This window comes from Mustela nivalis, assembly GCF_964662115.1.
Source record: "Mustela nivalis genome assembly, chromosome: 7".
Taxonomy (NCBI): domain Eukaryota; kingdom Metazoa; phylum Chordata; class Mammalia; order Carnivora; family Mustelidae; genus Mustela; species Mustela nivalis.
The window spans coordinates 124,100,152-124,116,692 of NC_139026.1; the positions used below are offsets into that span (position 1 = coordinate 124,100,152).

Here is a 16,541-nt window from a genome sequence, read left to right on the forward strand (position 1 = left end):
ATAATAAGCCTTGCAGTTTATTACATATATGACTAAGATGTGCCTTCAGGTAGGTTTTCAACCCATTTGGAGACAGCACATTTGCAGAATATGATAAACAAATGCTTCCACAAAGACACAAAATAATGCGGAGGGGAGATCCAAGAACAATGAATTTTAAGCAGTGGAATCAAGAATCAGAGTGCCACCCTCACGGAATATCAGCATTTTCCTGCAGCCATGGTACTCGGAGTTCTATTTAAATAGAGATTTCTCAAAGGTGATGAAAAAGAAAGGGAGGAAGATGAGGTAGAGTGGGAGCAGTATAGACATCATAATCATTTGAGTAAAGCATTCTGTTAGTACCTATTGCCAACACCTTTGATTTGGTATAGGATGGTTTGTCTTAGAATAAAGGAGGGCTAAGCTGTATATACCTAAAAACAAATTCTGCAGTGAGACTGGGATCTGGAGAATCTGGTGTGTCTACCTCTGACAGGATGTGGAACTCCTGGTAAGGCAGGTCAAGATAATAGTCATATGCTTATCTAACCACTTATTTATTCTCTCTTCTTTCCACAATGGGTACAGTGTCACAGTGTAAAGGGTAAGGGGAAACAGATAGGTCAGAAGACAGCGAAGGTGGGTAAGTAGAGCCACAGACACGCACAAACCATTGGAAAACATGAGCCAATTATTTGGCTCTTCTAGAAGAAGCCATAATCACTAACCTTACACATCCTCAAGACATAACTATAACAGATTTTCAGGAGAAGTCCAATTTTCTGATTATTGAGTCCCAAGAGAAATTCCTCCTGCGGCTGCCTAGTAAAGAAAATTGAAATGTACTCAACAACATTGGCTCTGCTCTACTTCCTCATCCCACATCAGGAATCTTTCTGCAAGTCCAAGCTCTTCAGACTTCTAAGTCCTTGATGTCCCTAAAAGGAATTGAAAACTGCTACCAAGTGCATGTTACATACCAAATAAATCATTATTGAAGTAGGTGTAAGTCTGTTGAGAAATAACTACAGGATATATTTTTCTTCACTTATAAACTATTGTCAATCTAAATTAACTTACATTATAAATTTACTATATTCTATGCTATTCCTTCATAATAACAGACATAAAATGTCTACAAGGAAGCATACAAGGAGATAATGTATTTTTTTAAAGTGTATCTTATGATTCCACTTATATAAAATTATGAAAATTGTGAACTGATCCAAAGCAACAGAAAGCAAATCAATAGTTGACTGGGGACACAGGAAACAAGTTCATTAACTTGATTATGGTGATGATTTCACAGGTGTATGCATATGTCAAACTTCTCAAATTATAGGCTGTTAAATATGTGCTAGTTATTGCATTTCAATTATCGCTCAATGGATTTATTTTCAAAATGTTTGGAGAGTATATGGGAGAAGGTAGACAAACTGAACCAGATGGACAAGGATATCCCTTCTGTAGAGAGTTAAGAAGACACTGCATGGCTAACTCACATAACAGAAGGCGGCTTTGAAAAAATCACAATGTATGTTTATTTTGCATTAGTTTCATGCATGTCTTCACCACCCATATCTCTTCTTCACACCTCCTACTCTCAACCTTCTGATTGATTAAAGTGTTATTATTCAACTAAGACAAACTAACTAAATAAAGTCTAATCAAAGCCCCAGACAATGGTAAATGTTCAAAAAATATTAGCTCTTATTACTATTTACTGGGCATCCACTAAATACCAAACACTGTGCTTGAACCCGGTTGTACATAAAGGAATCATCCTTGGCACGAGACCTTACAGTCTGGCAGAAGTAGAAACTCGTGGAAATAAATGCAAGAAGTTTTACAGAATTTTATTGGAAACCTGCTAAGAATGCAGTGCAAAGACAGCAAAAGAGCTCAATTCTGCAAGGAGAAAGAAAAACATAGCGGAGAAGGTTAACTCAAGTTCACTTCTGAGCACAGGAACAACTGAAGTCCCTGGAATGGGCTTTTATTCAGTCTGCATTCTGCAAATAGTTCCTTTTAATCCAAAGCACTTAGGTCAAAGAGATGAAATAATAGGGACTTACCTGGGGAAGTCAAGGTTAAACTAGCTAAGGGACCAGACCACAAGGGCCTTATACACCAAGCCAAACAGTTCAAACTTTAACTTGAGCAACGGCGAGAAGCCTGGATGGTTTGAAACAAGAGAATAATAAGTGAATTAGAAGAGTGTTTCTCCACGTGTGGGCCCTGGGAGAGCACCTGTTAGAAATGCAAGATCTCTACCGCAGCCTAGACAACTAAGTAGTAGAAACAAGATCCAAATCCAAGGTCATGCCTTAGACGTGATGCTATACTGCTCCGAGTGGCCATGGTGGTGAAAGATATTCATTCGAAATATATTGCTTTGGCACCTCTTGTGCACTAGGTACTATTCTAGAAATTTGGTCAACAAGACCTCTGTCTTTATGGTAATGTGGAAATTATGTTCTTGCAGAAGATAAACAATAAAATTAAGAAAGAAGCAATTTAAATAGTATAATAAGTGGTGATAAGGGCTGTGGACGGAAGAAACACTAGAACGTAGTAAGGGGTAAGATAGAGAGCCTGATGCAGCAGCCACAGCTAAGGCCTCAAGCTGGAAGCTTGGCCAGGAACAACCAGCAGATCAGTGTGGCTGGAATGGAGTGATGGATGGCTCCAGAGCAAGGGAAGGGGAATTGTATGCAACCCTTGTAGGGTTTTGTTGATTTTACTCTGTAAGATGAGAAGCCATTGCAAGACTGCGAGGAGAGAAATGACACAATCTGAGTTATGTTTTAAACAGATTTCACAGACTGTTGTGTTGACAATAGACCAGGGGGGATCAAGAGACACCTGTTGCAGATTATTGCAATAACCAGCGTGGGATGGGGGGTGATAGCGGCTTGGACTTCGTGGGAACAGAAAAGCCAACAGTGACGGATAAATAGGGCAAGACAGAGTGGACTCTAGGAGCCAGTTAGTTAAGGCTGGGGAGGGGACTTTGGAGAGGGCTGTTTGGGACAATTAGGTGGATGTTGAATATAGGCAGGTCTGGAATTCAGAGAGAGATACAGGTCTGGAATTCAGAGAGAGATTTGAGTTGAGGAAATAAATTTGGGAATTATTAAGCAAATCGATAGTATTTTAAATATACAGATAAAGGTAATGGTAGAGAAAAGTCATCTAAATTATGGATGTTGTTGATTGTGGGTTTATAAATTGCCAATCACTAAGCTCTAATCTGTGAATTGACCGGTTCATTTAGTTTCAACAAAATGAGAAATAGGGTGGGACAGACATGAGGGATCTACTCGCAGGAACCAAAATCTCCAATGGAATTCTGTTTGGTACTCTAGAAACAAATAACACATTCTGCTCGATTCCTCTGCCTAGGGGTCAGCCCCTGCAGGATGCCCATCCTGGCGTCAGCTTTGTCTCTCCAAACCGCCCGTCTCCGCCCTCGCACCTGCGCGCTAGGGCCCTCTCGCAGGGGGTGGGGCCGGAGCTAGGGGCGCCACGCGTTGCTAGGGGAATGCGACGGTCGCCGAGGCACGACAGTTGGCCTCTCGCTGCCCAGCCCACGGATTCCTGAGTGGAGAACACGAGCACCGCCGCGCTCTCCTGCGAGCTCCCGAGCGGGGTGCCTCGGCCTCTCCAGGTCGGCCTGCGAGGGTAACCACGGAGAGCGGGCCCCAGGGGGTGGGTGGACACGTCCCGAGGGGCCCGAACAGCCCGCCCCCTACTCTGTGCCCGCCCGGGCCCCGCCTCGGAACCCTCGGCTCCGCCCCTTCTGCTCCGACCTGTCTTTGTGATTTCTGAGATTTGCCCGGCTTGCTTCTCTAATTTTCTGGGTTAGCAGGGGTCTTTACCTGCTACTCCTTGACTTTCAAAATCTGATTTCCCCGTAACTTCCAAGCGGACCTAAGACCTTCTAAATGAGACCTTTTCACGGTTCGGAGAACAAGCCCAGGAATGTTAACTGATCAGCTCCTTTGTCATATCCTGATACATCTAGGAACAGAATAAAATAGGTAAAGAAATGGAGGTTTGGCCATACTAATTAATGCTCTAGGGGTTTTAATACAACTAAAGGCAAAAAGCAGTTTTCAGAGCGAACAAGGAAATGAAAAGGACTTTTGCATAGAAAGGAGTTAGAGATAACATACATCAAAGGCTTTGATCTCAGATTAAAACTTGAGATTGTCAAGGGTTTGATATTGCTGAGTTTTTAAAATACCTATATAAACTTAATACTGTTTAATAAAATTAGAATTTTGCAAAACTAGAAAGTCAACCATTGCCATTTCCTGTTTTTGTAGCTACAACATAGTGTTGTAGTTTTGCCACAACTCTTGGCAAAGTAAAACCACTAAATTTCAAAGTGCTGAATGTTACTAGCGGGATTAATATTGTCACTGAACTTCCCAGAATTACTTAATTGTTTAATTGAAAAACTGTAAGTTGATCTTTCCCAATTTTAGTTTCATTCTGTTTTTAATAAGTAGAAAGTAAGTAATAAGGGAGACAAAAATTTAGGGGAGGATTTGCACCACCACTATATAGTATAGTTACAGTAACCTGTAGTTACACTATTATGGTGAAAATGCATTTATGTTCCCTTTAGCTATTGTGGGAAAACAAAGTTTTGAAATAGCTAATATGTGTAGAGGATACATATTTCCACTGAGGAAAAAAATGGGTCTTTTTCCTGCAGTAGTTCAACTCTTCTGTTGGACAGCTCTTCTGTTGAAAGCAATTTTTTTTTATTTTTTAAAAGATTTTATTTATTTGAAAGAGAGCGAGTGCATGCACGCATGTACAAGAGGGGGAGGAGCAGAGAGAGAGAGAAAAGCAGACTCCCCCCCACTCCCTAGCAGGAAGCCGGAAGCAGGACTCAATCCCAAGACCCATAAGATTATTACCTGACCCAAAGGCAGATGCTTAACCAACTGAGCCACCCAGGAACCCTTGTTGAAAGCATTTTTATATTTATAGTTTACATAACTGTTTTGCTGGAAAGTGGCAAAATGTTATCTAGATGACATTCAGGAAAATAGTTTTTGAATGAATACGAGTATATAAAAGTATTTTGTTAGGTATGAAAAAGTCAAGCCTAAAGCAAAAATGGTTTGGGTAAAACAAAAAGTATGATTGTGCCACTACTTTTAGAAAGTGTGCTTTATCTATAAAATCAATATAATACAGTCACTAAATTCATATAACAAACATGACTAATTCTGAAAGTATTTTTTTACAGCGAATTTGCACTTTTCCTTTCATGTTTCATAGTGTCATTTTTCTATGAAAAAAAAATAGGTTATATATGGTTGTATATGTTAATGGATTGTCAGGCTGTACCACACATGTTGAACTCACTGTTGGCCATACCTAGTGTGCAGCAACAAAGCAGTGAGCCTCCCACTGAAATGAATGGAAATGAAATAGAAACCAAAAGAACAGTAGAACCAACAAAATAGGAGCTGGTTCTTTGAAACAATTAATAAGATCAATAAATCCCCAGCCACACTTACCAAAAAGAAAAGAGAAAGGACCCAAATTAATAAAATTATAAATCAAAGAGGAGAGATCACCAACACCAAAGAAATACAAATAGTTATAAGAATGTATTATGATGGGCATCTGGGTGGCTCAGTGGGTTAAAGCCTCTGCCTTCGGCTCAGGTCATGATCCCAGGATCCTGGGATCGAGTCCCATATTGGGCTCTCTGCTCAGCAGGGAGCCTGCTTCCTCCTCTCTCTCTGCCTGTCTTTCTGCCTACTTGTGATCTCTGTCAAAGAAATAAATAAAATCTTTAAAAAAAGTATATATTATGAGCAACTATACGCCAAAAAATTAGGTAATCTGGAAGAAATGGATGCATTCCTAGAGATGTATAAACTACCAAAACTGAAACAGGAGGAAATAGAAAACCTAAAGAGACCTGTAACCAACAAGGAAATTGAAGCGGTAATCAAAAATCTCCCAACAAACAAGAGTCCAGGGCTGGATGGCTTCCCAGAGGAATTGTAACAAACATGCAAAGAAGTATTAATGCCTATTCTTCTGAAGCTGTTTCAAAAAATAGAAATATAAGGAAAATTTGCAAACTCTTTTTACAAGGCCAGCATTACCTTGATCCCAAACTAGACAAAGACCTCATCAAAAAGACTGATATCCCTGATGAACATGGATGCAAAAATTCTCACCAAGATACTAGCCAGTAGCATCCAACAGTACATTAAAAGGATTATTCACCACAACCAAGCGGGATTTATTCCTGGGCTACAAGGGTGGTTCAACATTTACAAATCAATGTGATATGCTATATTAATAAAAGGAAAGACAAGAACCATATGATACTCTCAATAGATGCAGAAAAGGCATTTGACAAAGTACAGCATCCTTTCTTGACTAAAATTCTTCACAATATAGTGATGGTGTATACCTCAATATCCTAAAAGTCATATTCGAAAACCCCACAGCAAATATCATTCTCAATGGGGAAAAACTGAGAGCTTTACCCCTAAGGTCAGGAACATAACAGGGATGTCCACTCTCACCACTGTTGTTCAACATAGTACTAGAAGTCCTAGCCTCAGCAATCAGACAACAAAAAGTAATAAGTATCTGAATCAGCAAAGAAGAAGTCAAACTCTCACTCTTCTCAGATGACATGATATTCTATGTGGAAAACCCAAAAGACTCCACCCCAAAATTGCTAGAACGCATACAGGAATTCAAAGTGGCAGGATACAAAATCAATGTACAGAAATCGGTTGCATTTTTATACACTAACAATGAGAGAGAAGAAAGAGAAATTAAGGCAATCCCATTTATAATTACACCAAAAACCATAAGATACCTAGGAATAAAACTAACCAAAGAGGCAAAGGATCTGTACTCAAAAAACTATAGAATACTCATGAAAGAAATTGAGGAAGATACACATAAATGGAAAAATATCCCATGCTCATGGATTGGAAGAACAAATATTGTTAAAATATCTATGCCACCTAGAGCAATCTGTACATTCAATGCAATCCCTATCAAAATATCATCAATTTTTTTCCACAGAGATGGAACAAATAATCCCAAAAATTTTATGGAACCAGAAAAGACCCCAAATAGCAAAAGTAATGTTGAAAAGGAAAACCCAAAGTTGGTGACATCACAATTCTGAATTTCAAGCCCTAGTACAAAGTTTGTGACAGTATGCTACTGTCACAAAAACAGACACAAAGATCAATGGAACAGACTAGAGACTCCAGAAATGGACCCTCAACTCTACGGTAAACTAAGCTTTGACCCCAGCAGGAAAGACTATCCAATGGAAAAAAGACAAGTCTCTTCAACAAATGGTGTTGGGAAAATTGGACAGCCACATGCAAGAGAATGAAACTAGACCATTTTCTTATACCACACACAAAAATATACTCAAAGTGGATGAAAGACCTAAATGTAAAACAGGAATCCATCAAAATCCTAGAGAACACAGGCAACAATCTCTGTGACCTTGCCCACAGCAACTTCTTGCTAGACATGTCTCCAAAGGCAAGAGAAACAAAGGCAAAAAGGAGCTATTGAGACTTAAAAGATAAAAAGCTCTTGCACAGCAAAGGACAGTCAACAAAACCAAAAGACAACTGACAGAATAGGAAAAGATATTTGCAAACATCTTTATTTAATTAAATTTTTTAATTTTTCTATAACATATAATGTATTATATACATATAATGTATTTCTATAACATATAATGTATTATTAGCCCCAGGGGTACAGGTCTGTGAATCGCCAGGTTTACACACTTCACAGCACTCACCATAGCACATACCCTCCCCAATGTCCATAACCCCACCACCCTCTCCCTACCCCTCTCCCCCTGCCCTCCCTCAGTTTGTTTTGTGACATTAAGAGTCTCTTATGGTTTGTCTCCCTTCCGACCCCATCTTGTTTTATTTATTCTTTTCCTACCCCCCAAGCCCCCCAGGTTGCATCTCCATGTCCTCATATCATGGAGATCATATGATCTTGTCTTATTTCACTAAGCATAATACCCTCTAGTTCCATCCACGTCATCACAAATGGCAAGATTTCATTTCTTTTGATGGTTGCATAGTATTCCATTGTATATATATATATACCACAGCTTCTTTATCCATTCATCTGTTGATGGACATCCAGGTTCTTTTCATAGTTTAGCTATTGTGGACATTGCTGCTATAAACATTCGGGGGCACGTGCCCCTTCAGATCACTACATTTGTATCTTTAGGGTAAATACCCAGTAGTGCAATTGCTGGGTCATAAGATATTTCCATTTTCAACTTTTTGAGGAACCACTATGCTGTTTTCCAGAGTGGTTGCACCAGCTTGCATTCCCACCAACAGTGTAGGAGGGTTCCCCTTTCTCTGCATCCTCGCCAGCATCTGTCATTCCCTGACTTGTTAATCTTAGCCATTCTGACTGGTGTGAAGTGGTATCTCACTGTGGTTTAGATTTGTATTTCCCCTAGATATTTGCAAACATCTTAACAGATAAAGGCTAGTATCCAAAATCTATAAAGAACTTATCAAACTCAACACCCAAACACCAAAAAATCTAGTCAAGAAATGAACAGAAAACATGAACAAACATTTGTTCAAAGGAGACATCCAAATGGCCGAAAGAACATGAAAAAATGCTCCATATCACTTGGCATCACACATGTAGTGATCTGAAAGGGCACCTGCACCCCAATGTTTATAGCAATAATGTCCACAATAGCCAAACTATGGAAAGAGCCCAGATGTCCAATGATAGGAGAATGAATACAGAAGATGTTGTATATATATAGACAATGGTATATTACTCAGTCATCAAAAAATGATATCTTTCTATTTGCAATGACATGGTTGGAACTAGAGGGTAGTATGCTAAGCAAAATAAGTCAATCAGAGAAAGACAATTATATGATCTCATCATATGTGGAATTTAAGAAACAAAACAGGATCTTAGGGGAAGGGAGGGAAAAAATAGAAAAAGACAAAATCACAGAGGGAGACAAACCATAAGAGACTCTTAATCATAGGAAACAAATTGAAGATTGCTGGAGGGAAGGGGGTTGGGGGTGATGGGGGAATTGGGTGATGGACATTAAGGAGGACATGTGATATAATGAGCCCTGGGTGCTACATAAGACTGATGAATCACTGAACTCTACTTCTGAAACTATTAATACATTATATGTTAATTAATTAAATTTGAATTTTTTAAAAAAGAAACCACTAAATAAATAAAAATAAACTTTGAAAATTAACAAAAAATAAAAATTTGAAAATTTGAAAAAATGAATGGAAATGAAAGGCAAGGATTTCACTGGAATATGGCTTGTTAGTTGTTTTGTCAGGAAGTCCATATTTTACATAAATTCATACAATAACAATATATTGCCTTAAAATACAACATGAGCCTAAGCTGAAATTAATAAACAAGGGTCAAAAGTTTTTAAAATGTCAAATATTAACAATACCTTAATTTTCTTTGGTCTAGTCTATATCTATATCGATATAGATATAATTAGTATGCATGATGAAAAAAATGCAAACAATATTAATGATATAACCATTTGGGTAGTTGCTACATTCATCAGAGTGAATTGTGTAACTCAAATGATTTCATTTTAATTCATTTAAATCTGGAGCTAAGCCCAAACAAATGTGAGAATTTTGGTTTCAGGTTGAATGTGAATACCACAACCTTTAGAATGTTAAGTAAGGGGGCTCCTGGGTGGCTCAGTGGGTTAAGCTGCTGCCTTCGGCTCGGGTCATGATCTCAGGGTCCTGGGATCGAGTCCTGCATCGGGCTCTCCCGGGGAGCCTGCTTCCCTCTCTCTCTCTCTCTGCCTGCCTCTCCGTCTACTTTTGATCTCTCTCTGTCAAATAAATAAATAAAATCTTTAAATAAAGAAAAAGAATGTTAAGTCATGTTAAGTTCTGTAAGTCTACAGAAGTTAGGGGGATGCATAGGACCAATTCCCTTATTTTTCATGGAAGAGCCAATTGGTACTTGCACATGATTGATACATAAAATTCAAACAAATGACTCTTAGCCTTCTTTTTTTTTTTTTAAGATTTTATTTATTTATTTGACAGAGAGAAATTACAAGTACACTGAGAGGCAGGCAGAGAGAGAGAGAGAAGGAAGCAGGCTCCCTGCTGAGCAGAGAGCCCGACGCGGGACTCGATCCCAGGACCCTGAGATCATGACCTGAGCCGAAGGCAGCGGCTTAACCCACTGAGCCACCCAGGCACCTGACTCTTAGCCTTCTAACAGTCTCCACTAATCTATTTTTGTTAAAATAACAGTCTCCACTAGTCTCTCTTTTTTAACTATGAGAGAAATTTTAGGTCACGTCCTTCACATTAAAGAAATATTTATCTGAAATTCAAAAATTCCATCAATTTTATGTCCATTTCCTACTTCCCCCTCATTAAATCCAGGCCGAGCTGAATTTATTAATCTTCTGAAAGCATTTATTGTAAGACTCTTTTTTATAAAACTTTTAAAGTCTGCCTTAACTCATCTTAAGTTTAAGATGATAATGGATACTTCTAATTGATGTGATGATTATTTTGACTTTTCTTTTTTTATACTTCAATATATTTTTGACCTTTTCAACATATACTAGCCCCGACTTATCTATGGGCGTAACAGTCCAAAACCCCCCACTGGATGCTTCAAACCACAGGTAGTACCTCACCCTATAAATTCTATGTTTTTTCCTGTACATACCTGTCTATGATAAAGATTAAATCAACAATAATAAAACAGAACAATTATAATAATATATTTTGAAGTTATGAGAATGTAGCCTGTCCAAATGTATTTTCCTATACTCACTATTTTTGTGATAATGTAAGATAAAATGCCTGTATGATTAGATCAAGTGAGGTGAATGACATAGGCATTGGGATGTACCCTTAGGCTACCACTGACCTTCTTACATTAGGTCAGAATGAGGATCACCTGCTTCCAGACTTCAGCCAAGGTAGAGAGTGCAGAGGTACTATTGCAATGAGTATTTGTCATTGTAATTGAAAAAATTTTGAAAATAAGGATCCATTTAGAGGACCTACTCATGAGGTCTATATTTAATGTATTTCAGCCAATAGAAACATATTTTAATAGAAGAATGGATTGAAGGAATCATGGTGAAAATTCTGGGCACTTTATTTCAGTTAACTGATACATATTTTGGTAATAAGATGACTCTGAGAAAACAACTGCAAGACATGTCTTTGAAAAACTGACTCTAGAAGTTTGGAGAATAGACAATCATGCATACTCCAGTGAACTATTTGAACTTCAAAAGCTATTGGTGCCTGCTTACATTGTTTTAAAATCAGTGATCTCAGTATCATAGAGTCGTACAGCTTTCATGGGCTTTGTGTGCGTCCGTCTTTTCACATCGGGCTGTCACAGGAGCAGGGTCACAGTGACCTCCTGAGTAAATGCATTGCAGTGATTGGACTACCTCCAAGTAGTTAAGATATGGGAAAAGGCGAAACCATTGCTTCTCAGCAAGAAGAATAAGAAGACAGAAGACTGATCTTGCGTTCCTTTTTTAGGAAAAAAAAAAAAAGTGGGGGATACGGTTTTGAATATAGTCAAATGGAATGTTGGTGAGATGTTTTGACAATCTACTGAGTAGTTAAAAATAAGAGTGTGACTTTAGAAATGTGTTTACTATTGCCTAGGACACCAGAAGTAGGACATTATGCTCTGAATGCAATTTTATGTGATGAAGAAATAAACAGTTCCCTATGTATCTTTCAGGGTTTTTTTAATTTCCAAAGTAGAGCATGAATCCTTCTCAGTCTTGAAATTGAATGTTTAAAATTTAATATACTTCATGGGATTCTCAACATTCTAGGTTTTTTTTTTTAATTCCACTTGTGTTCATTTTAAAAGAGACTTTCAAAGTTGTCACTGTTATGCTATTAATTTTGTTTTAACATCTTTCAGAAATAATTGGCAATAAGATCCCTGTAGCCATGGCTAGCTCTGACGTGAAACCAAAATCAATAAGTCGTGCCAAAAAATGGTCAGAAGAGATAGAAAATCTGTACAGATTTCAGCAAGCAGGATATCGGGATGAAATTGAATATAAACAAGTGAAACAAGTTTCTATGGTAAGATGTGTCTACAAACCTGAACTCAAAACATTCAGTGAAAAGTATCAAAATCAAACAAAGAACCAGAGAATAACTAAAAGGAAGCTCTACTCCAATTCTCTCATTTTATTGATGAGAAGACTGAGGCCCAGAGGAGTGGTTTTCAGGTAGACTAGAGAGAGAGGTGGTCCCTCAGCATGGAAACGTTAAGAACTTTCTAACTTTTATTTAACAACCATGCTCTGCCAGATAAAGGGTTGATGATCACCACAAAAGCAGTCATTTTCCCTTACTCACGTAATTCTATTGCCAGATACTCAGTTTGTTGTGTACCTATTAACTTCTTTCCAGTTTCTTTTTTATCCTGAATTATAAAGGGGTTAGATTTTATTATGAAGAGTATAAGTGACAGAGAACTATAAAGAGCCCCCTGACTGTGGTTGTGCATTACACTCTCATGCCCAATAACGTGACTGACTTTTTTAAGACAACACAAAGAACCTCCTTGAAGGGGAAGTCCCACAAAGTGAGAGGCGTGTGTGTGTGTGTGTGTGTGTGTGTGTGTGTGTGTGTGTGATATAGGGAAGAACAAGCTTATTCACTGTATGACTTGGCAATTTTGAAGAGGTCTTGCATTTCACTTCACTAAATACTAATTGGGTATAAACTGTAAGGAAGGAGAAAATTCTCCCTTGTTCTTTTGGCTGGTCTAACAATCAAATTGACCCATGACAGATTAATAGGAGAAAAAACAAGTTTAATCCACTTTCATACATATGGGAGCCTCAAATATACTAGACCCAAGAAGTGACCAAAGCAGGCCATTTATATACCTTTTAGACAAAGAAATAAGAAATGTGTAAAGAACTGACAAGACAAAGTGACTTGGTCTTAAGGACTAATTAGTGGGGAAATGAAACAGTTTATTTACACAGCTCTCTTGGCTCTGAATTCTCTGTCTCTGGTGATAAGGATGTCTGTCTACCTCCAGGTGCAGGGAGCGTGCCTTTCACGGCGGCGGGGGGGGTGGATTTCTTTCCTGCTTTCAGGGGTACAGAGAGGAGGGTCTTTATGCTCTAGTTTCTCAAGTAACTTGAACTAGAAACCATCAGTATGCCAAAGTGCCATGTTCTGGGGCAGCGTGCCCTCAGCCCTGTCACTACCATGTGCAAATTTCTGTGCCAAGTGTTTAGGAGATAAAAATATGAGTACCTGACCTCAAGAAACTGACTGGGCCAGTAGGAAGAGAACCAGATTTGGAACCTCTCCAGGGTCTGAATCCTGGTTCCTCTCCCTCATTCGTTGAGCAATCCTGAACAAGGTTTGCTTGACTGAGCTCAACAGTTGAATTGTAATGGCAGTGCCTGCTTTAGAAAATAGTTACAGGAATTAAATGAAATCATGTGTTTGAAGTGTCCAACATTGTAGTGCTTAATGATTTGTTGAGTGAATGAAGGGTAAGTGTTTAATGATTGATAGCTTTTATTATCTTGGAATAGAAGATTAATAATGACATGAACAGTAAAAATTTATGCAAGTCAAAATACGTGTGCCTTTTTAAAAGATGCAGAAATTTAGGGAAAGACAAAATCACATCCTCTGGGGGACAATCCTCCAAAAGGGCTTCATGCCCCCAGAGACATTTGCAGAGGGCCTTGAAGGTAGGCCAGGATGGTAACTAAACTCTTGCCTTGATTGGTATATCTCTACCAGTGGGTAGAGGTGGGAAGGGGTTGAGCAAATTAATTTTTCCTCACCTGAAGCATATGTCCATTTGGGACATAGGAGCTATTGAAGCTTACTGACCTCTGTAGCTGGTCTTGAGGACCAAACCACTCCACTCTGTTTTACTGAAAGGAGTGAAGCTTTCCTCCATTAAATGGGAGTCCTCAAGTGAAAAGCCAAGAAGAAAAAGTTGTAAAATACAAAGGCTATTATTTAAAAGGACTAAGGGTTGATGAGCATAGGAACCAATATAGCTCCATGGAGGGTATTTCTTCACTGCATGAGATGCTTTTTAGGACCCTAATAAATGAAAGAGAGCTTGCTCCTGGCCCCAAGAAGAAGAGAGCTATGATGGTGTCTTGAGAACATCCTCCTTTCTCTGCTGGGGGCAATGGAAGCTATGAAAGAAAAACTTGACCTAAGTGACAGGAACCATTGATTTGTTTTTTCTTATACTGTATATGTCAGAGAGCCTGCCAAGGTTTATCCAATATGTTTCTACCTATTTTCATCAATTATTAAATAAATGAGACAACATAAAAAATGAAAATGTGCTGTTAGAAAACAAAGGCCACGCATTCCTTTGTATTCATGATCTATTGGTATCCCAGTGGAAAGTTGTGATTTATGGATGGGGCATATGAGAAGTGACAAGCTGCCTATAGAGGTGGTGGTGAAGATTTGATTATCTAGACCATGATACCTGAGTGATCAGGTTTTGGCAATGATAGAGTAGATCTTACAGAATCCAGAAGAAATATACCAAACAACAAGAGAAGTGCATTGACCTGATCAAGAAAGTAGAACATGAATTTGGAGAGGAAAGGGAGAAAAATGTCCAAACTAGGTCAAGCCAAATGATAAACAAACCTATATGACGTATGAGAAAGAATAGTGGGGAAAAGGTAAGAAAAGATAGTGGAGATTTAGATTCATGACCTCAAATTTCTATTAAAAATTGGATTTCAAGGGACACCTGGCTGGCTCAGTTGGTGGACCATGAGACTCTTGATCTTGGGGTTTTAAGTTCCAACCCCATGGTGTGTGTAGAGATTGCTTAAAAAATAAAGTCTTTTAAAAAAAAAATTGGTTTTCAAGCTGAACTTGTGATATGGACTTGAGGACTGCATATGCACCTTTAGGTATCTTGAGTCTAGCTGGTTCCATCTCTCACTGCTGTGACATTGATTCTCAGTACCCAAGTGCTTTCAGAGTGGGGCCTGACTCTAACTTCCTCCTCAGGCATTACTTTTAGATATTAGGAAGTAATAATGTTTTTTTTTAAGATTTTATTTATTTATTTGAGAGAAAGACAGTGAGAGAGAGCATGAGCGAGGAGAAGGTCAGAGAAAGAAGCAGACTCCCCACGGAGCTGGGAGCCCGATGCGGGACTCAATCCCCAGACTCTGGGATCATGACCTGAGCCAAAGGCAGTCGTCCAACCAACTGAGTCACCCAGGCGTCCCAGGAAGTAATAATGTTTGAAATAATTTGTAAATATAAGAAAATGCTTAGAGTGTTTTGAATGTTTCCTCTATCTTGGCCACTGAGTAGAAATTTAAATCTAGAAATTGGGATCTAGAGAGAAGCACCAACTTAGCTATTTTACAGTATAAGGGTACAACTTAGGGTGTGTTTGAGGTGTGCATAATACTCTCTTGAGAGCTCAAGTATTTTTAGATTTAATTTTATGCTTTAATTTTTGGATGTGAGATATACTGTTTACTATTTGATAATAAATTATTATATAAAAATAAAGCCAGCATCATAGTATTTGTATTCTGGTTTCTGATGTGCAGGTAGATCGTTGGCCAGAGACGGGATACGTGAAGAAACTCCAGAGAAGGGACAATACTTTCTATTACTACAACAAACAGAGGGAGTGTGATGACAAGGAAGTCCACAAAGTCAAAATTTATGCTTACTAGCTTTCGTTCTTGTCGTGTTGTCATCATCTAAGACTTCATTGCTTCATTCTATATCATTGCTTCATCTAACATCTTTCGTGTTGTCATCATCTAAGATTTCATTGCTTCATTCTACATCATGTAAATGTCATTTTATAAAATAATCCAAAATGCAGACTTCAGTTGAATGTTTTGAAACACAAAAGCCATGAAACCTGGTATCAATCAGCCTGTTCTATTCTAAAATATAATTGCAGAAGCATTAAAGTCGTACTCGTCTTGGTCCTGTTCTTCTGATTATTTTAACTGAGGTAGAGTAACCATGATGCACAGAAAGAGACAACCCAATTTGAAACCATCCCAGTGGTTAGGCTAGTTGTTTACAGGTTAGTGCTCCATACCCCTGCCCCTGCCCCCAGCCTTTACTACTTTCCAAGACCACCATTTTGAAATGTCAGATCTGCCTCTTGTGGCCCTAGGGCTTTCTCTTGCCTCTTTTCTAGAGGCTTTGCCTTTGCCTCTTGCTGAGTAGACTGGAAATGCCAAGGGCTGCCGGCCGCTAGGAGCAGTCCTCAACCAATGACTGCTGGGGAGGAGGTGTTCAAAAGCCCCAGCCACCTGCTGCCTCAGAGGAATCCATCAGAGGTGTGTGGTGCCCAGTTTACCAGTTTACCAGCAGGATGAAGCTTCAGTCTCCTGCAATAGTGTCTGGCTGTATCACATAGACTACTGGCTGTCTCCCTCCCTTGCCACTCCCCGACTC

General features: G+C 38.8%; 1 protein-coding gene across 5 annotated transcripts; it reads left to right on the forward strand.

The window, feature by feature from the left end:
- Nucleotides 1–300: 300 nt before the first annotated feature.
- On the forward strand, nucleotides 301–16,045 carry MEIG1 (meiosis/spermiogenesis associated 1). 5 transcript variants are annotated; one of them, XM_082739003.1, is made up of 4 exons: nucleotides 3,492–3,652; nucleotides 11,998–12,164; nucleotides 15,671–15,833; nucleotides 15,897–16,045. In XM_082739003.1, the coding sequence occupies exons 2-3, from the start codon at nucleotides 12,027–12,029 to the stop codon at nucleotides 15,797–15,799; spliced, it is 267 nt and encodes an 88-aa protein (XP_082595129.1). In that variant the 5' UTR covers nucleotides 3,492–3,652; nucleotides 11,998–12,026; the 3' UTR covers nucleotides 15,800–15,833; nucleotides 15,897–16,045. The 5 variants fall into 5 exon arrangements, with proteins under 5 accessions (XP_082595131.1, XP_082595129.1, XP_082595128.1 ...); XM_082739006.1 differs by having other exon boundaries at nucleotides 3,513–3,666; XM_082739005.1 differs by lacking the exons at nucleotides 3,492–3,652; nucleotides 15,897–16,045 and adding an exon at nucleotides 301–493 and having other exon boundaries at nucleotides 15,671–15,850.
- Nucleotides 16,046–16,541: the final 496 nt, after the last annotated feature.

Bases quoted from the DNA above. Each gene is read 5' to 3' on its own strand.
- MEIG1 (XM_082739005.1), top strand. From the start codon at position 12,027: ATGGCTAGCTCTGACGTGAAACCAAAATCAATAAGTCGTGCCAAAAAA. The intron at 12,165-15,670 runs GTAAGATGTGTC...TCTGATGTGCAG, and splicing joins AAGTGAAACAAGTTTCTATG to GTAGATCGTTGGCCAGAGAC.